At 40.6% G+C, this 22,585-nt stretch overlaps 1 protein-coding gene across 3 annotated transcripts; it reads left to right on the top strand.

Moving 5' to 3' along the window:
- Positions 1–1,929: 1,929 nt before the first annotated feature.
- On the top strand, positions 1,930–21,228 carry pcdh10a (protocadherin 10a). 3 transcript variants are annotated; one of them, XM_040004643.1, is made up of 6 exons: positions 1,930–5,108; positions 6,352–6,410; positions 6,941–7,047; positions 16,416–16,576; positions 18,011–18,039; positions 18,750–21,228. In XM_040004643.1, exons 1-6 carry the CDS (start codon positions 2,562–2,564, stop codon positions 18,814–18,816), a joined length of 2,970 nt encoding a protein of 989 aa, XP_039860577.1. In that variant the 5' UTR covers positions 1,930–2,561; the 3' UTR covers positions 18,817–21,228. The 3 variants fall into 3 exon arrangements, with proteins under 3 accessions (XP_039860577.1, XP_039860576.1, XP_039860578.1); XM_040004642.1 differs by lacking the exon at positions 18,011–18,039 and having other exon boundaries at positions 1,931–5,108; positions 16,416–16,799; XM_040004644.1 differs by lacking the exon at positions 18,011–18,039 and having other exon boundaries at positions 1,931–5,108.
- The last annotated feature ends 1,357 nt before the right edge of the window (positions 21,229–22,585 follow it).

Raw genomic sequence — 22,585 nt, forward strand, 5'->3', positions numbered from 1 at the left:
ATCTGATGCATTTCTAAATAGGTTGCACCTTCTCTCTGGAAGTCATTATTATAAAATAAAGTAAGGTTGTATACAGAACTATTCATGATTCACACATTCATAACTGCCATAAGTCCCAACTAGCACTGTTTCCATAACCCAAGGGTTGTAGTTGTCTCTCCTGCTACAATTAAAATGAAGTAAGCATAACAATGAATCTATAGTATAATATTTCCAGTATTGACTTGTTAAAACAAGTCAATACTGGAAATATTATACTATAGATTATTGTTTAAAGATTATTGTCTATATACAGAGGTTTTCCTTGCAATAATACTGCTATTGTTACTTGAATTAAAAAAAAAAAAATATATATATATATATATATATATATATATATATATATATATTTACCTCACCGCTGTATCAATAAAAGCCAGCAAGACTTATTAAACGGACGATAAGATATAATGTTGAAGTGGAATAAGCAACAAAAGAGAACATTTCAGTAGAGTTCAGCAATGTAATATGTTGCTTTCCTTCCACGGAACTGGGTGAATGTTCTGTTAATTAGAAAATAGCATTAACGGTTCTGTTGGCTCTTCTTTATGAACAGAATTTTTTAAAAGAAAGTGGGCTAACGCAAGGGGGCGACGTTGGTCTGTAACTCCCTGACAGGGACGGAGAGCGCGACAGAGAGAGCTGGAGAGAGAGGAGATGCAGAGCGCACCGCTCTGCGATTCGACTCCAGTGTCAGCTCGATTCAGTCACACAGCTCCAGCTCAGACATGGGTAGAAATTCATCTAACGTCTCCTCTTTGTTTCTCCTGACTTGTATGGCGAGATGCAGAATCGCGTATCACTCGCTGTTTAATCCACTGCACAATGGGCACGTCGTTTTGCATTACGGCCGATATTGTTTCGCTCCATCTATTACATTTGGAATTAGAGACTTATGCTAATTAGCCTCAATTACGCTCTTTTTCATCTTTTTGTCGTCATCCGCCAAATGGTGTGCAAGTAGTTAGACCCCCACTATTCGTATCTCTCTCAAAACCCCCTCCATTTGCATTTTTAATATGTGCTTTATGAATTAAATTAGCGCATGACGCAACGTTAACGTTGAGGCCATCATGTGAGGGGGTTAATGATAAAAAACGGGAAGATGGGAGAACTAATAGGCTTCAGGCTATTAGCAACACGGTAGGACTAAAGTACAACGCTTCATTTCTCTGAATTAAAGTAAGTCATGTGTGATCCTGCTCTGATGGAACCTTGTATCATACTGATACTCGTCAGGAAATTGCATTGGATATATGTATACTTTATTTAAAATGCTTTATTTTTTCCTCCAATATCCTGTTGAGATGTGTGCATTTCAGAGAGAGAGAGAGAGAGAGAGAGAGACGAGAGTGACCACGGCACTTTGGAGTATTGCGTCACTAGCTGTCTTTACTTGCGCAGGCATTTTACATGGTGGTCTTTGGCTGTGAGTATGCTTGGTACAGTCTGACTCATGCTTTGCTATCAGAGCAGCGCTTTAATAGCAAACTGTTGAAATAATTGCGTCAAGGACAGCCACACGAGGGTCATGGCTCTTCATCTAACAAGTTGTGAGATATTTGTTATATTGGAACAAAAAAGGAATCCTCATGATAGTAATAAGAATAAGGTTTAAAAAAAACTTTTCAAAAAATCCACTATTTCGACGGAAGCTTCAGTTTTATCTACACAGCCCCGCCAACGCCAACTAGCACCCACTATTATTCAACTTTCTTAATTCACTGGATGTGTAAAACATTTAATTTCCCTGCTACAACTGAGGCTGGGCCTGGAGGAAAGAGGGGAGGAGAGGAGAGGAGCGCAGCGGCACTTAACTGGTTTTGTTATGAGGGTCCGATGTGTTCTCTGGCTGGCGTTGCGGAGCCCCAATCAGGTGCCATTACACCCGCTGTTTGAGAATATCATTGGCTGGTGGGGAAAGGAGCTGTGCGCAAAACCAACCTCGCTGCTCACACTTGCTTTACAGAAGCCGAGCTGAGAACATCATCCGCTTTGAGCGCTTAGGCGCAGTGATTACATCCTCATAGAGAAAGATAGGGAGAAAGTCGTGTTATTCGCCAGGCTTTCTTTAGAAGTTATATTTGTTGCTGATTTCGGTTGTGCATAAATAGGACTTTTTGCCTTCTTTCTCTGCTGGTGTGGAATTTCCTGTTTTGTTTTGTGACTTTTTTTTCTGTGAAGAAGGGGCAGTCTGTTCTGTGCAGAGGCTATGAGTTGGCTATGCGTCCTGGCTCCAGCCTGCAATGTTTGCGCTGACGCCAAAACTCACAGACCGGTGCTGAATTGATTAAAACAGAGAAGCTCGGATCAAATGGCTGTGCTTCTCACAGCTGAAACGACACAATGTTCCACTGACCTGAGGCAGAGGAGAGGAATTTCAAAGTCGTGCAGCCTTGTTGCTGTTTATTTCACTGCCCTTTTACGGACAGAGAAAATGGGAAATGCTCATTTCTTGTGAGAAGAGGGAATAACATTTATTTTTTTCCGTTTTGAAGTGCACTTGGACAGAGGCAGAGGAGATGATTTGGTTAATATTCCTGCTCTCCACTCTGGATGGAGCTGCCTCTCAGCTACGCTACACGGTGCCAGAGGAGCAGGAACCGGGCTCTGTGGTTGGGAATATTGCAGAGGATTTGGGGCTGGACATTACCAAACTTTCCGCTCGCCACTTTCAGACTGTGCCTAGTTCACGGACACCTTATCTGGAGGTGAACTTAGAGAACGGTGCGCTCGTGGTGAAGGAAAAAATTGACCGGGAACAAATTTGTAAGCAGACCACCCAGTGCCTATTGCACCTGGAGGTGTTTCTGGAAAATCCATTGGAGCTCTTTCGCGTGGAGATTGAGGTGATGGATATCAACGACAATCCACCCAGATTTCCTGAAACAGACATTTCTGTGGAAATCTCGGAAAGCGCTATTCCCGGGACCCGTTTCCCGGTGGAGAACGCCTTCGACCCTGACGTTGGCACAAACGCGCTCAGTACATATGCCATAACGAATAACAACTATTTTTACCTTGACGTGCAAACACAGAGCGACGGGAACAAGTTTGCGGAGCTGGTATTGGAGAAACCGCTGGACAGAGAGCAGCAGGCAGTGCACCGCTATGTGCTGACGGCTGTGGATGGGGGCATCCCGCAGCGGACCGGGACAGCTCTCTTGGTCGTTAAAGTTCTGGACTCTAACGACAACGCGCCCACGTTTGACCAGTCCGTGTACACGGTTAATCTGCGGGAAAACTCACCCGTGGGCACTCTCGTGATTCAGCTCAATGCTACTGATGTTGATGAGGGACAAAACGGAGAGATCGTTTATTCTTTCAGCAATCATAACACACCGCGGATAAAGGAATTATTCAACATTGATGCCAGAACAGGTAGGATAGAAGTAGCGGGTGAGGTGGACTATGAAGAGAGTGTCACGCACCAGATCTATGTTCAGGCTAAAGATCTGGGAGCTAATGCGGTCCCCGCGCACTGCAAAGTGCTTGTCAAACTCGTGGACGTGAACGACAACACACCAGAGATCGGTTTCAGCACTGTGACTGAATCTGTGAGCGAGCAGGACGCTCCGGGTACCGTGATCGCACTTTTTAGCGTCTCGGACAGGGATTCTGATGAGAATGGACAAATGAGCTGTGAAATTTTAGGGGATGTTCCTTTTAAGCTGAAATCTTCCTTTAAAAACTATTACACCATTGTGACAGACGGACCGTTGGACAGAGAGAACACAGATTCATACACCATAACCGTGGTGGCTAAAGACAAAGGTCAGCCTTCCCTGGCTACCAGCAAGTCAATTAAAGTGCACGTCTCCGACGAGAATGACAACGCGCCCCGATTTACGCAGGCTGTTTATGATGTATATGTGACTGAGAATAACGTGCCCGGTGCTTTCATTCACGCCGTGAGCGCTTTGGACCCCGATGTAGGACAAAATGCTCTTATTACCTACTCCATATTGGAGTGTGACATACAGGGCATGTCCGTGGACACGTATGTGTCAATAAATCAGGACACTGGCTACCTTTACGCACTACGCTCTTTTGATTACGAGCAGCTGAAGGAGTTCAGTTTCATGGTCCAGGCTAAGGACTCAGGTGCTCCCGAGCTCTTCTCTAACGCTACTGTAAATGTGATCATAGTTGACCAAAATGACAACGCTCCTACTGTGATAGCCCCTATCGGCAAAAACGGCACAGCCAAAGAGCACCTGCCACGCTCTGCGGAACCAGGCTATCTAGTGACGCGCATTGTGGCCATGGATGCAGATGATGGAGAGAACGCACGCCTGTCATATAGCATCCTACGGGGCAACGAGATGGGAATGTTCCGCATGGACTGGAGGACAGGGGAACTACGAACAGCCCGCAGGATATCTCCCAAACGGGATCCCCAGGGCTACTATGACCTGCTGATCGAAGTGAGGGACCACGGGCAGCCACCTCTGTCCTCCTCTGCCAGTGTGAGTGTAATTTTAGTGGACAGCGTGAATGAAGGCCGCGGTGTCGATCGCGGCTCAGCTTCCAAGACAAAAGAGACCTCCCTTGACCTCACCCTAATTCTCATCATTGCCCTGGGCTCTGTTTCTTTTATCTTCCTACTGGCCATGATCGTGCTGGCCGTGCGCTGCCAAAAGGACAAGAAGCTCAACATATACACGTGCCTGCTTGCTGGTGACTGCTGCCTGTGCTGTGGCTCGTGCTGCAGCAGGCAGGCTCGTGGCCGTAAACAGAAAAAGCTAAGTAAATCCGACATCATGTTAGTTCAGAGCACCAATGTAACGTCAGGAGTCGGGCCCGTGGGGCAGGTGCCCGTGGAGGAGTCTGGTGTAGGCAGCGTAGGAGGGGGGTTCGGCTCCCACCATCACCAAAACCAGAATTCCTACTGCTACCAGGTGTGTCTGACACCGGAATCTGCCAAAACGGATCTGATGTTTCTGAAACCATGCAGCCCCTCTCGCAGCACTGACACAGATCACACCAACCCCTGCGGCGCCATAGTCACTGGTTACAGTGACCAACAGCCGGACATCATATCTAATGGCAGTATCCTGTCTAATGAGGTAAGAGAGGCCTGAATCAGCATTAGTAGTCTCTCTGGGCTACATTTTGAGCTGCATCAAAAGAGCACAAAACCCCAATTTCAACAGTTAACCCAGTTTTTAGGCATGAAAAGCTGTTCTAATGTCAAACTCTCTCAAAAGACTTATAAAGGAATGTGCCATTGGCTGTTGTGCTTAGTGGCCTTTAACCGCTGTCATGCTTAATGGTGACTGGACATGTCAGTTTTTAAATCGGGTAGTCCTTTTTTTTTTTTTTTTTTGGCAACAGATTGCTGTCAGATCACCCTTTACGTCGTGCGAAGAAGTTGAGTGCGCCAGATATTTTTCTTTACTTGCCAATTTCTTTAGACCACCAAGTTGAAAAACGTGTTTTATTTAATGTTTATTCTTTATTCAGTAAAAACGATTTAATTTGACGCACATATTAACCAGTTCCCACTTAAGGGCCAACAGTGTAATTTGTGAATTTTACAAATGTATTTTAATAATTAATGAATTTTAGGCTACACGTTGGAGAGTTGTGGAACTCATATTGGTCATTCAAACGAATGTATTTTTTTTTTAAATTACACAGAAGGGAGTATGTAATCAATAAAGCACTATAATGTGCAAAAAAAAATCGCCCGGAGAGCGTTTCGTTCTGCTGGTTTAGCAACGCCAGAATCTTTCCCCAACAGTGGATCTTTTAAAAAATAAATAAACAAAATACTGCACATGTCCTCAGGAGGTTATAAAGTTTGCGTGGCAAATATAAGAATCTATAAGAAGATATGAGACCAGCGGCTTCAATATACTTGATGTGCTCAGTCTGTGCGTTCTGCCAGCGGAGCTGTGGAGTTGGGGCTTTTTGTTGATTGCGGTTTGGCTGGACTGGAGCCAGACAGCCAGTCACAGCCTTGCCTTTTCTGTGCGTTAAGTATTCCGTGCACAACCCAGCACGGCAGCACGGTGAACAAAGGTTGTTCAGTTTCAGCATCGCGCAGCTCAATCATTTACGCATTCAATCGCCTCCCTAACCTACTCTCCCCTACACTCGTCTCCTCTCGCCCACTCACTCACCAAGTGGATGCGCGCACCGTCGGTACCCCGCCTCACATAGCCACAACTTATTCTACACAGTTACACGTTGACATCAAGTGTATCCATACATGTTTTTAAATGCTTCTCTTATTTTGAAACACATGTCTCTCTCCTCTGTTTATTTGGCATCACATGTGACCAATGTTGTCTGTGGGTTTTCTAGACAAAACACCAACGAGCAGAACTCGGCTATCTTGTGGACAGACCCAGACGTGTCAACAGGTAGTGAAAAGCACACATTTAGCGACACATGCACAGACACTGAAACATCTCCAAATCACAGAGCCTAAAGAGCCACACACAATCCACCATCAGAAGACCTGTAACATTCAATATGCCTCATGGAGCCACAACCTATTCATATGTCTATAAAAATGAATATTACAACCATCAGTGTGAATCCCATATATTCTGCATCCTTAATTGTGGCTTTGAGAGGCTACACTGTTCCCAGTGTATCCATAACACTCATCTTCAATTTGGCATCAGTCCCATAACTGACGGAGTAGCGTCTATTAAAGCTGTAATGCTGGATTTCATTACATGCCATGTGTAACATCCAATTTAGACTCTTGATGGCCACCGTGACTATATTAATGTGGTGTTGATTTCTGACTCTCCCACTCCTTCTCCTTTCCCTTTTAATCCTGGCTTCTCTCTTCGTCTCCTGCTTCCCTGTCTCAACCTCTCTGCTTCTGCCCTATTACTATTTTCATACCTCAACTCTCTGCCCTCCCCACTGCCTCTTTTAGTTCGGCATTTCAAGAAGCAGATATTGTTAGCTCCAAAGACAGTGGTCACGGTGACAGCGAACAGGGTGACAGTGACCACGATGCCACAAACCGGGGTCATTCAGCCGGTGAGTTACCCCACATAATTACACCAACATATTAGCCCTCACACACCCTACCCTGATCTGTTTCAATAGTGTGTGTTTGTTATTGTGAATGGGATAAAGCTGAATTGTTGGTGCGGACCGGTGACTTTTAATTTCCTTAATTTGAGAGAGTGTGAAGGCCTAGACTCCGAGGTTGCTTGCTGGCACGAACTGGGCCCCAGAGGTGTTGATTACATTTCACGGCCGGGTGAAAAGGAGGGAAATTTGGGGGGAAATCTCTTCTCTTTCTTCGTTCCTTGCATTCCGACTTCTCTCGTTTTAAGTCTGCTGCTGTTTCAGCATGAAGTGGTGCTGAAAGGACAGCAAATGGCACTAAGGCAGTGTGAGGCCTATAGTGCTTTGGTGGCACAAATCAATATCCTCACTGAAGTGAAATGAAAGGCATTAAAGCTAAATTGATATAATGAGAAGCATTTCAATCAGCATTACACTTGGGGTGTTGTTGTACCTTTGATGTATAGATTCTGCTTATCAAAAAATATTAGTACCTTTTGCATTTTTTTTTTGGTAGCTTTTACAGCTAAAATAAAGGTAAAATATCAGGATTAGGTAACATTTCCCCACCTACACTCACACTTCAGGTCTGTTTACTCACTCATTTCTCTTTTACACTTTAAAACAATGCAGATTTCTTTAGACATGTCTTTGGGTCTTATCATAAGGCTAGCCTTGTTCTATCTAAAATTCTATTAGGTTTTTACCTGTTTATTGATCAAAGTGGAGTCAGGCAAAAAGTGGAGCAATACAAAATCTCATTTCATATTGAACTGCCCTTTCCTTCTGAGGGATTGTTCCACACGACGCGTGTAAGACCCCTGTCTAGACGGGAGCCAGCCAAATATCATATCAATGCTGAGAATACAAATAGAAAAGATCAGATAGGTGTTGTAGGATAGTGAATGGTCCCTCATTAGGCTCTCCTGTGTTTGACATTATTAATGAACGAAGCCAAAATAGAGAGCCAGTATGCAGCAGTGGCAGTGTCACTCTCTGCCCTCGCTCATGAAACAGGCTGGGAAGGTCAAACTGTGCAAGACTGAAATACAGAATTGGAAGAAATCCAAAACTCTCTCATTTTTTTTATCAGAAAAAACCCTTGTGAAACGATTAATGGGTTTGTTTAAACATACACCTCTTGTTGGAATGCATGTAGCATTTGGCTGTTATTCAAGCATTTTGCCCAATGTTAACCAGCAGATCAGATTTAAAAAAAAAAAAAAAAAAGACAACAAGGAACATTGGATGTATAAGTATGTGATATATGTCTCAAGATATCAGAAAGGAATAAGTCCTAACATGATCCTGGACAAGTCTGAGACTGTACTTTATCACTTATTTTATGTGGAAAATTGTCTTGAATTCCTTTGTGACGATTTGCTAGTATAGTTACAGACCTACATTTTTGAATCGGTAACATGTTTCTTCAGCTTTATTTGGCTCCTAGAAACCTCATTTGGCACTGGTCTGGGAGTGTACACAGTTGGTGCTGTACTCTGTATTTCATACCAGGAAACCAACATTTGGTCCGCATGTTGGATTTAGAAGGGAACAGCTTAACACTCCATGGGAGGTAATATCACACGACTGGTATTTTGGAAAGAGGGACACTTGAGTTTCTCAGACTTCTGTAAACAAAACCAGATGGAGTGTGTGTCTGTGTAGGTGTAAAGGTATACCATTGTCTGATTTAATATGTAGGTGTATACATGATACCTGTATTGAATCTGCTTGTGTGTGTGCTGTGTAGAACACAAGGCTCAATGATGATGTCTGTATTGAAACGGCTTTCTCCTTTGAGATGGTGCTGTGTGAAGCTTAAATGAGATTCAGTTTAAGAGGAAAGCAGTTGGCACTTTGCCATATATATATATTTTCTCTATATAGGTGTACATACTGCTCATTTGTGTCTCTGTTTTTCTCTGTGTTACTTAATAATATACAGGGACAGGAATGCTGTTGGTTGTCTTATGTGGATTGCGAGCTTCTGTAAGTTTAGTTGTGTTATTATGTGCTGTTTCCTGTATGAGTTTTGTGTTTAGTGCGAGTAGAAAGCCAGACTGCCAAAGCCTGAGCCATGATGACTTTGTACTGACCTGATGTACTTTTATGTGTTTCTTGAGAACCTGTGTTCACAACCATATGTTTGGCTGTGAACACACACACACACACACACACACACACACACACACACACACACACACACACACACATATATGTGTGTGTGTTTGACATGACTATGCCTAGATAACACTTCATATGCTTGCGTTCTGTGTGTGCATGCGTTTGCCTGACACACACATATTCTTTTCTTGGGTTTGTGGCAGGGTCTCATCCTTCATTCTGTCTCCCCCACACGTTGGCTCTCTGCAACACTCGGCTGATCAGTAATTCATTTCTAGATCCTTTGCATAGCAATTATCAAAGGAGGGTTAGAGGCAAGGTTTCCTCATGGGACCGCACAGCACACTCTCCTTTTTTGTGCACCTCAGAATATTTCAAATCAAGGGAAAACCATTTCCAGTTGGCATATCATCAACTACACCTGCCTTAGCTTTCCGCTCGGCCGCTCGGCTGACACTTTAGAAAATAAGTCTCCTGACGTGGTTTTAAATCAAAGGGACACTGCCTGTGAGCCACCAGATACCTTTAAAAAGTGGGCAAATGGCTTTTTCTCAAAGCAGCGTGTCTGCAGTGAGGCACTGGTTCATCAACAGCTGAAGCACTATTGACTGACTGCCACACCTTTTATAGCCCAAGACTTCTTTTTCCCAAATTATACACTGCTCTCCCATCATCTAAATTGGAGGTGACAACAGGAGTGAGTGAACGTAAGAAAAAAGGGTGACACTTAAGAGAGGATAAAATATTCATCAAGAAAAAAAAATTGGCTTCACAGAAACATTCGATCAGCTGTGGAAGACTGCGTGACGGGTGGGAGACTGGAAATGATCATTATCATGACGTTTGTTATGGTGAGAACAACAGCCGTGACAAATGAGACAATTAAATCACTGTGGCAACGGTGTATTAGATGGCTGATTATGAATTAGTGGCGGCCACAGTGTTGCAGTTTCCCATGTCAGTAAGCTGTCAGAGGAATTTAGCACACAGTGTTTTGATACCACCTTCTCTCATTGTCCCAGACACTAAAGGGCAACTGGTTTGTATAGAAATATAGATTTATGCCAAAAGAATGTCATAAACAAACAAATGCAATCTGTGAGATGATTAAGAGAACATCTCAAGTTTTCGTTTAAAGGCTTGCATAAAGGAAACTCGAACGAAAAGGAGTCGAGGGGAAGAAAATACACAAATGCATTCGGAAGACATTTCCTTTGCTTAGGTGAAAATGACAAACAAAAGGCAAACAGTCATAACCGAAAAGCTTTCACTCATGAAAACCTTTTCAAGTCCGTAGTTAAAATAGTAACACCAGACAAAGGCTGCAACTAACAATTATTGTGTCATCAGTTGGCTGTGCATCATGTTTTTCATCATTTATTTAGTTTAATTTCTGACTGAAATCATTTCAAAGCTCTAAATGGTTTAATGCCTAAAAACGTTGTTACAAAATTGCTTGTTTGTCTTGACCACCAGTCCAAAGGATATGTAGTTTACTATCGAATAAAACAAGCAACAAGACTGGAATCAGCAAATGTTTAGCAATTTTGTGCTTAAAATCACTGTTCTTAAGGAACGGCTCTTTTAACAAGAAACAATGACAGCAGAACACTTTCTTAAATGTGCAACCTCTGAACGAAGATGGCATGATGGAAGTTTGGTGAAATCATTGTGTAGATCCACACTTATTGCCTTTGAATTGGAAGAATTTGAAAAGAGCTCGCTGCAAAATCTTCTGCAGGAAACAGAATAAAAAAAATAAACATTTTCTCATTAAAAAATTACTTTGCATTCTACCTGAAATAGGCGGTCATGGCATCTCTTCTATTAACACGACTCATTTGTTGAATTCAAAAATAGTCAATACAAATCAGAGCAGAGAAAGATAAAAGAGAATTCTGGCAATCAGTTTGATTAACTAATTGACGAGATTGCTCAGATTCCTGCAAGATGTCTTTCTTATCTCTGAGGAAGCACTTAAACAGTTTCCATTTTGAATGACCTCTTTGTAACATGGCTAAGGTAGATGGAAGAGGATTCTCTGTGTGAAACAGAAAGCACAATAGGAACATGTCCTGCAGTGATTACTAATACACTCAAACAACTTTAGCACCTTGATGAATACCCTCTTCAGTATAAATAGGGTATGGCTTTTGAATAAACTGAATGTGTTTTTAACCCTGAAGTGATTGAAAAAAGAGGACACAAGTATGGCTGTAGTGCCTGTACATGGACATACCTTGAATCTGTTAAAAACTCAAGATCAAAAGTGAAAGAGTATTGTATTCTTTTTTCCTCACATGAGGCCTTGAAAATTTCAAAGTAAAAGGTAAGGCCGTAAGACTATTTGCAAACTCTGGGGGAGTCATAAACATGCTTTGGCCATTTTCTCTCCAGAAAATGAATGTCACTGAACATCTGGTCTAGCTTGCCTGAATAAACCTATTAAAAAAAGAGTAGGACGTCACAATACATAGATTAGGTAAAATGTTAGAAACAATAGTCTCTGAGTGCAATTTTATAATAACATCTGAAGGCCAGAAATAAGAAAAGAAAAGCTAAGTAGTAATAAATCAGAATTTTGTAGAACGATGCTGTCAGAAGTTCTATTGTCAAAGAACTGTACACTGTAATTCTTGGCATTCAACAAAGGTCCAAATCATACAAACTGTCCCTTTGCACTTAATCAAGCAGTGACTGTTACAGGAGGGGCCATCTTGGCTCTCCATCCCAGCATAGTTGCTGCCTAACAAACATTGAAAATGGTAGCTAGGAACATTCTTTTCTGTCTGTCATTACGTCTAGAATTGTGAGAGCCATCTTGTTCTGTTTTGGCCCTGGGAGGTCTCTGGTTTACTCATCACAGCCTCTCTGGCCAACTCATGTAAGGAAGCTCTGCTACTCCCCTGCCGTACGCTGCTGCTGTCCAAATATTGATGTTTTGTGTCTGTATTCTCTCTGGAGCAGTGGAGGACAAGATGAAAAACAGAGGTATGGATAGAAGACACCCTCCACCTGGGGGAACAGGAGTGCTCTTTTTTTAAGGGTGGAGAAAACAAAATAAGGAAAGAAAAAGCAACAGGCAAGGAGAGGAAAGAAGGAGAATTACATGTGACAGAAAATAATGAGAGACAGAGGACGAAAGGAAAGAAACTCATAGGGACTAATAGAGAATGAGAGACTGCAAATCTAAGTGTAAACCCACAAAATGAATTCAAACTAGAGGCTCGTGTTTTCCTGAGAAATTGTTTTCCTTCATTTCCCTGCTCGCTGTTGCTGGATGTATGTCAGACAGCGCAATTAGTCAAATCACACCAACGAGGGATTTCAGAAACATGCAGAGTTGTAATGGGGGGAAAAAAGGAAAAGAAAAAAGAACAGAAGTGCTGATTGCTTATTAGCAAGTAGATCAGGTTTTTATTGTGTAGCATCGTTTACATTGTCTCCTGCATGCGCATGTGAGAGTGCGTATGTGTGTTCTTCCTGCCTGATGAGGTCACAATGAGAGATAGGGCTGCTGGCAGGGCCTGTCATTGCCAGTCACTGTTTTGGTTGTTGTTTTTCTTCCTGCCTGAGGAGGAAAAGGTGCTTCACGGGGATCAACAGCTACTTGGTGTCATGTATGCATGCCCTGTCTGTTTGCTCGTGTAAATTTACATATCTCTGTATTAATGGAGTATTTCAAGCATGTATGTGTGTTTGCAAACATATATGTTCACGTTGTCAGTTTTTCAAGAGTGAGTTGGCAGGCAAAAAAATCACTGAGCATTTCGGAAGCTGTAACACGACTTTCAGCCTGATATATGGTAAACAGTGCAGAGCAGACTATATTTTTACATCCTCTCCAGAGTACAATGCGAACTGAGAAATGAGAAATACGGAACAAACAAACCTTTTCTCTTATAATCCTTCAGTATTAACTTTTTATTGGTATGCAGGTGTGGGTACCATGTGGTTTCTGCCAAATATATGTCTGGTTTACGCACCTGTGCTTCAGTCTTCCTGCTCGTTTGTTTATACATTTAAGAATGTGTATGCATTATGACACCCAATTTCTTTATCCACACAATACCTCAGAAATGACAGAAAGTGGCCTGAGGTCAACTCCCTTCACGTGTGAGAAGAGACATTTCTGAATAGTCCATTAAAAGGTTAAAGGGCAAATATAAAAGTGGGAATTAACAGAAATACCATAATTTATATGCACCCAGCCTTTAAAGACACCATAAATATACATTAGTTCTTGGGGTGAATTGGAGGGTAAATTGAAGTAAACGCCACTCAAAAATGGAATCAGCATTACAAATATCTCCTGGAGCAGCTTTTCCTGGACTAGTCCTGATGGAATTGAGAGATTTTTCATTTTCTTCTCCATCGGATCGGTTTGTGCTGCCACTGAGCCACATCCCTTCTATGATAAAAAACAAATGCACCCTTTGGCAGCAAAAACCTGTGACTTGTGCTTACTCATGGGGCAATCAAACCAGACAGTGTATACAAACTAAAAACATATCTCATGACTTTAAATCTTTCGTAACCAAACAAAATATGTAAGGTAAAATACTAAACAAAGAACTTGTCAGCTCTAACACATATCTATTTTTAAACTATTTAAACTCGGATAAGGCAGCTGCTCCACACAGCCTTGAATAATTAGAATTAGAAAAGTGGCATCTGAATGAATGTTTAAAAAATATTTGTGAAATAGGGTTGAAGCACATAAAAACTAATGTTTAATTGGACATTTGTAACGCTGTTTCTGGTAAATCAAAGCCAGCCTCCAACTCAGCCCACCTCTCTCTAGCCCTTTTCCCATCTCCATCTGTAAGGTTTGGGTCTCCCTTGTCTTTTCTGGCCATTGCTCTTTCCATCTGTGATTGCCCAGGTTTCCCCTCTCGTTCCTTATGGTTCCTGCAGTCTTGCCGTTTCGCCCGCCTGCTGTCTCTGTTTCTGAAATCTGTGACTCCCCCCAGTCTGTTTGGCCCTTGTTGTCTCTAGCTCTCTGGTCACTGCACAGTCTTGTGCCTCTCTCGCTCCCCATGAGGCATGAATTAGCAAGATTAGATTCACACGACGCGCACAAATAGAAGGAAATGGGATCTGTTGTAGTGGTAGTTCTGACAATATAAAGACTGATATTGCTGTGTTATTTACATGTGCAGTGGTCAATATTTACTATTAAAATAACTGGCGATGTATAACACAACAGAGTCAAAACTACAATAATGTTTTTGTTGTATGTTTAATAATTTGCATCGAATTAGATTTAATTAATTTTAAGGTTATTTCGAAATACGTAACCGTTTACTGGCTGTTCTCATCTCATCATTTTTTAGCCTTTTTCCCAGTCTTCAGTATTTTCAAGGATTACCTTAGTTGCAGTTCAATAAATAAATACATAAATAAATAAATGCATCCATAAACAGTGAAACCAGTTATCCCACTTAACATAAAAATGACAGACAAAAAAATCCTACCTAAATCTCAGCTTTATTATTAATGCATTAAGCCTAAGATGATGAAAGATACTGTATTCTGTCTCCACAACAAGGGAATCAGCTTTATTGCATTATTTGTGCACTTAAGATTTAGTCTAGCATTGTTCAGAAGAACATTAACTAGAACTACAATTAATTTATTTTAATTTGATAAACATGAGAAGGAGGTACAAGTGCTTTTTTTGCCTTGACTAACATCTGCAAGTATGCATATAGCCTGCGAGGTCACCAAAATAAGTTCAGAAAGTGCGGGTTGTACCTTTTGTTGCTGATGATTGCTCAGATCATTATATTGAACACATGGAAACAGGGCAACTTCATTTTGTTTATTTATTCATTTATTTATAAATTGTCATGATACTGAAATATAACAAACAGCAGAGCAGTTGCAATCTACCAGACAGAACAAACAAAACGTAACTAACAATATGAACTTTATGGATACTTTCTTCTGTACTCAGTTCTCGTCTTTTAGAAAAGAATGTATAGGTTGAAATGATCTGTAATCCATGACAGGTTGTGGAAATGGCAGAAAAAAACATGCTCTGTAGATGGCAGATAATATTAACACATTTATTCGTTGACATGGCTGCACTGATCACTACTGACTATACAGACTCTCCCACACACCCCTAGCCTCTCAAAAAATATGAAAAGAGTCTAGCTTCTCTGCTTTTTCTCTAACATTATTTTGTTTGTGTGTGTACATGTGTAGTGTTAGTAATGGAGCAATAGAGACACTATCAGTTGAATGGATCAGTAGAATAGATCTGAAACCCACTCAGCCACAGGGAATTATCGCCCACTTTCTTTCCCTTGCTCTTTTTTTTTCCCTTTCCTTATGAAACAGATCTCTTTCCTCTTCTCACCCAAAACCGATCATCTCCTGCTTTGATCGCGTCATTTGAAGGCTTTCCTAAACCATCCAGATTTCACTGGAGAGCCAGGAAAACTACAATCCACTATGCACATGAGCACACACACACACTCTGACACAGAGACAGTTTAATTAACACAACTGGTACTTCCTTCATGCTTGGTGTTTATGCGTGAGTGTGTTTGACATTCTATTATATCATTTCAGATGTTGATTTGATCTTTTTTATATGGTCTTTTGTTTTTGGCAGAAGCTGTGTGCCAATTACACACTTTGTCGGTTGGTATAGGGATGATTGACATTAGAGTGTGGTTATGTAGCCAGTGACTATTTTGTTGGTTTTGTGGCACATTTCTTAACATAATTATCGTTTTTTGTGTACAGACGAAGGAATATAGATTTGCATTTTGTCTCCTGGTGTTTCAAAATCAATTGTGAGACTGAAGATGTTGATGTCGGGGGGGTGGGGGGGGTTGAAATGTTTTCTCAACACCACATCACTTTGATTGCACATTTCATTCGGAATGAATGGGGTGAGGAAGAAAACAAACAATTCGCTTCATCAATGTTGGCCTTGTCTCTTTGATGAATAGCTTTTGCAGCACTTTTTCTGCTTGCGACATTGGCAAATGATTGCTAACTTTCGTTCTCTCTTCTTCTTTCACTCATCTCTCCCTCCATCTCCCCTTTCCACTCCAAATATTTGTACTGCTTCTTTTATCATGACCCCATTCCCTTTTTCTTACTTATTGTCCTCCATCAACATTTCTGGCTTTTCCATTTGTGCTTTCTTCATTTGCACTTCGCATCCTCTCTCTGAATACTCTCTATAGGCACTGACCTGTTCTCCAACTGTACAGAAGAGTGCAAGGCCCTGGGTCACTCTGACCGCTGCTGGATGCCATCCTTTGTGCCATCAGATGGGCGTCAGGGGCCGGACTACCGTAGCAATCTGCACGTCCCCGGCATGGATGCCACACTGCCCGACACTGAGGTACCCTCCTCTGTCAACCTCTCCGACCAACTCACCATGACCTCGTCCACTGCCTCGTCCAACGATAGGTCATTCTCCACCTTTGGCAAGGACGGCCAAAGGTCACAGTCACACCACAGCCTTCACCATCATCTCCATCAGCAGCAACAGCAGTACAGCTCCAGCACGCTAGAGAGGAAAGAGTATGATAGGGGGACCCTACCATACAAACCCACCTTTCTCTGTGAGTATCAGTATGAAAGGTCCCTGGGACCCTATGACTTTGGTCTGGTCCAGTACAGATACTAAAGGAGGGGACAATGAATCTGCCTCTTGATTCTGATCTGGACTTTTTTAATGATGTTCATCAACTTTTATTTCTTCTTTTATTAAGGAGTTTAAAATTACGGCTTTATCTTTTGTTATATCGTTCTGTTAAGTTTTTTGATTTTTTTTTTTTTTTTGTAAATTATCATTAATTTTATCAATTGTAAAATGTAAACTATTTCTAACTGTCCTTCTCCAAAAGACACTTAAATTTTTAATCAACCTCACCCTAACCCTAAATGCTGCTTGTAATTATGTGACTTTTTCTAAAATAATAATAAAAAAATGAATTGGACTTGTGTTAATTTGCTGTTGCCCCTTTCTTTTTCCTTTTTTCCAAATTCTCCCCTCAAAATCCTTTTTATCTGATGCTCATATAAGTAAAGGTTGTCAAAACAAGCACACGTCATGTTTCCACATATCTACATTGTGTGATTGGAGCATGCAAAGAGAAAACAAAAGACAGATCATCTCATGATCTAGAGGACATCTTTTTCCATTTGCTCAACATTGGTTTTGCTCGAGCATGATGACTTCCTTACTGAATAGCTCAAAAGGTGAAACACAACCCACGCTGCTGCTTCTTCTTCACAAGGACTGAAGTCCATTTTGTTCTACAAAGGAACTGTTGAGTATCTATACTTGCTTGCTTGTGGATCAATACATGACATAAATAAGAGTGGGTGAGATGGGCTGTCAACAATGAGGTCAAAATATTTCAGTTGGCAATGTCACGTACACAAGTTTTCTGCAAGAAGGCAGGAAACTATTGCAGTATAAAGTAAGTTTAATTTGGCAAAAGAAACATATTGATAATCACTGAACCACTAAAATTGAGACTTCAGTTTCCAGCTTGCATTTCTAAGGAAAGCAAGGGGAAAAAAAGGATGGCTGGACACTTCTTAGCACCTTCAATTGCTTTCCAGGCTCCCACATTACATGAATATTCTATTAGCTCTAAGAGTAGAGAATGGATTTGATATACACATTCAGTAGAGAAGTCATTTCCAGTCAAGTCACCATCATGTTAACCACCACCCTCCATGATACTGCATGCTGACTGTGGGCTGTCTCTCAGGTAAACGATGAGCACCATAACCTGCTTTTTTCTTGTTTGTGACTTAACAGAGGCAAGCAATCTTCTTCTTGCACATCAGGTCTGTGTGAAAAATAATTGGTATTTAGCCTTTAGGTGCTAGAGCTTGTTTTGCTCCAAATATAGCTGCCTGTGCGTCTGCTCATCTCGTCTGCCTTGCAGGGTTAGGATAAATGTGCTCCATATTCGCTCAGTCCAAAACTCACAACTTTATTTTATTTCAATTTACTTTTTTGATGTTACCTCCATTTTTTCTTATCAGTTGAAATAAATGGACCTGCTGTGCCACAGCAAAGGTTTTGCTGTTCATCATTCTGTAAGAAAATAGGCTATCAGAATAGTCCCAGAAGCTGAGACTTTATTAAACAATAGGCAATATATTCTACTTTTTAAAAATAGCATCTTATGCTGCTATGGCAATACTCTGATCACCAGGGTTGTCTTGATAAAGTATTTATAAATGTTTAATGATCCATTTATAGATAATTAATGAATCAATTAGTGCTCTGTGTATTTTCTACGCATGCATCATGTAGCCACCAAATTTTGGAGCATTTATCTTCACTGATAGACATGTTTTTACCCAATTCCCAAATTAGTTTTACAATTATGCTGTGAGAACCAGCCTCTAGGGTGTATAAATAACTTCACAGAGAGTCCTTTGTGGCACGTATCCTTCAAGAGATAGTATTTCGAGCCGCCTGTGTCACTAAAAAGCCTCGAGGGAAAGGGTGTCATTTGTCTTAACGAGTGTGTTCTCTGTCTTTTCAGCCCGCAAAAGGATTTGCTAGCTCATTCCATGTGGATCTGTCGGAGACAGCGTGAATTCCTTTACTAGACCACCAACACTGATGCTGGAGACAGCGAAATAAAACTAAACAAACGGCAACCTGGACAACAGCAACCTTGGTTAAACTTCATTATCTTGGGTGGCGAACTGTAACGAAGCCTTGGCTGTGTCTGCTGAGGGAGGAAAGGAGAAATAAAAACTGAGTAGCTGTAAACCTCTAGATATCAAAAGAGCAATCCAAGGCCTTATTTCTCTCAGCAGGACTGAGACCGGGGCCGAAACTCTTGACCATGTGAAAATTACAATGTCATCAGCAGACAGAGGAAAGGAACTGAAACAAACGGAGGAATACAAATCATGTGTGATGATGAGGGAACGGTTAAGTCAAGAAGGTGTTTTTGTTGACTGAAGAGTTAGCCTCTAGAAATTTGTGTGTGCCTGTTTACATAAAGAAAAAAAAAACAAAAGAAAAAAAAAACAAATGTTTCTGTACAAACTTCAACCAACGTCACACGGAACCCTTTAGCTATTTCTATGGTCACCACTAAGCCAGCTGTACAGAGACTGTGTTGCGGGAAGGAGACAAACTGCCAGAGTGAAAGTGAGAGACAATTAGAGGAGAGAGAGAGAGAGAGCAGATGTTGTACAGGTATGAAAAAAAATCATGGTAAAGAGGGGCAAGCAGAGAAAATGTGAAGTATTATAAATTCTGTATCTCTGGTTTTTGACTTGACTGTCTTTATATAACTTCTCTTTTTTGTTTCTGTTGTTCTTTCTGTGTGGTTAAAGTGTGCAAACTCTAAAATATTCCAACTTGCAATTACAGACAGGAACATGTGGTCTAGCGCTGAGTTCAATCATCTTTCCAGATAAGCCACTTCAGGAAGGAGCTCTGAACAAAAGCACTGCATAGAAAAAGAAGCTCATTAGCCTCATGTTCAGTTTATCTATATAAAAAAAACCACACACACGTACACACACGCACACACGCACACACATACACACACAAATGAATGTTCTCATTTCTGAAGTAGTAACAGTTCTGATGTTCCTTCCTGAGCTGACTGACTGCAGAGAAAGTGAAATTTCCTTTGATGAGGGTGTGGTTCCCTTGATGCCATTGGCCTATACATAAACAATCAGACACATTCAGTGGTTTTTATCATGTGTGCAAAGTGTTTACTGTGCTATTTTAAAAGCTTATAAATGAATATAAATCTATATATATAACTATATATATATATACGCATACAATATACTTTTTTCTGAAAACTGTGTAACCATTGGTTAGTTTCTACACCTCATATCGTCATTCAATCTAATAAAACCAAGTGCTACAAAATCAAGATGATTAAAGTGAAGGGAGAGTGCTTCAGAAAACCCCTTCACATGAACCAAGAATTAAGTTGATCTTATTTGATTGTTACTTTTCACTACTTACAGGTGCTGGGCCTTGCTGTGTGTAGCAAAGAACCAGTTGAGTTGTTTTGGCCTGTTGTGTATTTTTACTAACAGAACATTTGATCATGTACAGGACAGAGGGCTATCACTGCAAGATATTGAAGGGTTTTGCAATCATACAGGGAAGGCATACACAAATACAGTACATATGAACATCAAAGATGGTGAGGCGCAAAGAATTGCACACACATATACATACACAGACCAAGTGGTGATAAATAAACAGTGTCATTGAAGTTATTTAAAGTGTGTTTTGTTGCATTCATAAATCAGTTAATGTTTACTCAGTTCACCATATCAGTTTAGTTATGGGTGTGCTAACGTTTGCTAATTACCCCCCAAAAAAGTCTGGCTGAGCTGATGCGAATGCCACAGGTTTTTTACAAGTTGATTTGAAGATGGTGCTGATGAAAAATTAGAGAGCTGCCAAATTCACTGTGCATGTTTGCAGCAGATTTTGTGACAATCTACCCAACAGTCAGAGACATTTAAAAGATTACACAGGTGTCATTAGGATTTCTCCTCTGGGGGATAGTATTGTCTGAATCAAATCCAGGCATAATGAAAGTTGGAAGGATTCAAAGGAAGAGTGCCTCTACCAAATCACACAACAGTGTAGTTGTTGAGATATTTCAGCTTATAAAACTGGCAAAGTCACTCTCATACTTAATAAACCGTAGTCTAGTGTCACTGATATGGTTAAAACCACATTATAAACATTAACAGTAGCGCTTTTATATTCTTATGAAGATTTTTTTTTTTTGGTGAACCTGTGAACCATTTGTTCCCCTAAGGCAACGAAACAATTTATAACTTCAAATCTTCACAGCCCACTTCAACTGCTTTTGCTGTTGTTTTTAGCACATGGTTTTTCGTTTTAAAAAATGCATAGCTCTATCCCAAAAGATGTCTTGGATTTTCAAGAAGTAATCACCATGGTTTTGCTCTACTTTCCCCATTCCCTGACCTCAATAGCTTTTCATAAAAAAAAAAAAAAAATCCCTATCCCACCCTTTCACTCCAGTGTGATCTTCACATGGCCTGGCACAAGTTCACAGACACATGAAGAAAAAGAAGAAGAGAAGAAGAGGAGCACTGGAGTCTGAAATCATGAGGGAAACAGCAGTCCCTCACTTGACGTCCTAAAAACAGAGATGATCTGTTTGTGTCTATCACAAGATAGCCCTCATCAAAGAGCAGGGATACATGTGACCAGAGTATGTGACTAATCTGGTGGTTGCCTTCATGAATGAATTGCCTTTGGGGTACTGATCTCACCCAGAAACAATCCAGGGTATGTTTATTTATGAGACTGGAAAATTAGAGGAAAAGGAATGAGAAAAAAAGAGGTCACAGCTTGGATTAGTCTTAATATGGTAAAATAGGGTAATACGTTGGTATCAACAAGTTTTGGTTTTTTTGGTTTTGTTTTGTTTTTAATCACGGTTTCTCTCCTGTTAACATTGTCCCCAAAATATTCCCATGAGAAATTTGGGTTAACATTATCCCATTAATTTTGAAAGAACTGAAATGGCGAAACTTAAAATTTGTGAGCATTAAAATCTATTGTTTAATACGGTTACTACTGACATCTTCTGACCTTGAAACAATTTCAAGTACGGCATGAATATTTTTCCCTGTAATTACCTCATTATGAAAATTTGATCTGAAAATTATCATCATGCAATCATGCAATTATCATTGCCCCACCATTACCCTGTTGTAACCAAAAAATTGGGGGCATTACCTTTATTAAATAAAGGTCAGATAAGTCCAAAATCTAAATTTGATAGATATGGGATCATACGTAACAGAACCATTTTTAATGCTACATTCTAAACAGATGTGCGTGTCATTGGTAAAGAATTTGAGGTATCATTTTGAATCACTTAAGAAAGTAATCCAATTTAATTTGTAAATAACCCAAAGGCTTGAGTCTTTTGTGTTTCTTGACTAGGTTCAGGCTACTGTTTATAGCTGTTACAAATGGCTCTGTCAAGGACAGAAAGAAGCTGTTTTCACAGCTCGGATGACTTCACCAATCATTGCATTAAGTGTTATTGGACTGTCTGATGGTTAACTGTTTAAAAAAAGAAAAGAAAAAACACTGTTGTATTTTAAAATGAATAGTTTTTAAAAATAGAAGTGTTTCCTGATTTATAATGGCTTTAGTTCAGTAAATAAACAACTCTGTCTGCTTAAGTATTACTTATTTAAGTGTTTATTTTAAATGAAAATAAAATGACAATATAGACAAACATCTGGACTTCACCAAGCAGGCTGCATAATCTGAAGGTGGATACTGACATTCTATCAGCGGCTGTAAATTGCAGTGATGTGATTCCTCTTCTTCTTG

Source organism: Simochromis diagramma, unplaced genomic scaffold, assembly GCF_900408965.1.
Source record: "Simochromis diagramma unplaced genomic scaffold, fSimDia1.1 OVJJ01000487.1, whole genome shotgun sequence".
In the NCBI taxonomy this organism is placed as follows: Eukaryota; Metazoa; Chordata; class Actinopteri; order Cichliformes; family Cichlidae; genus Simochromis; species Simochromis diagramma.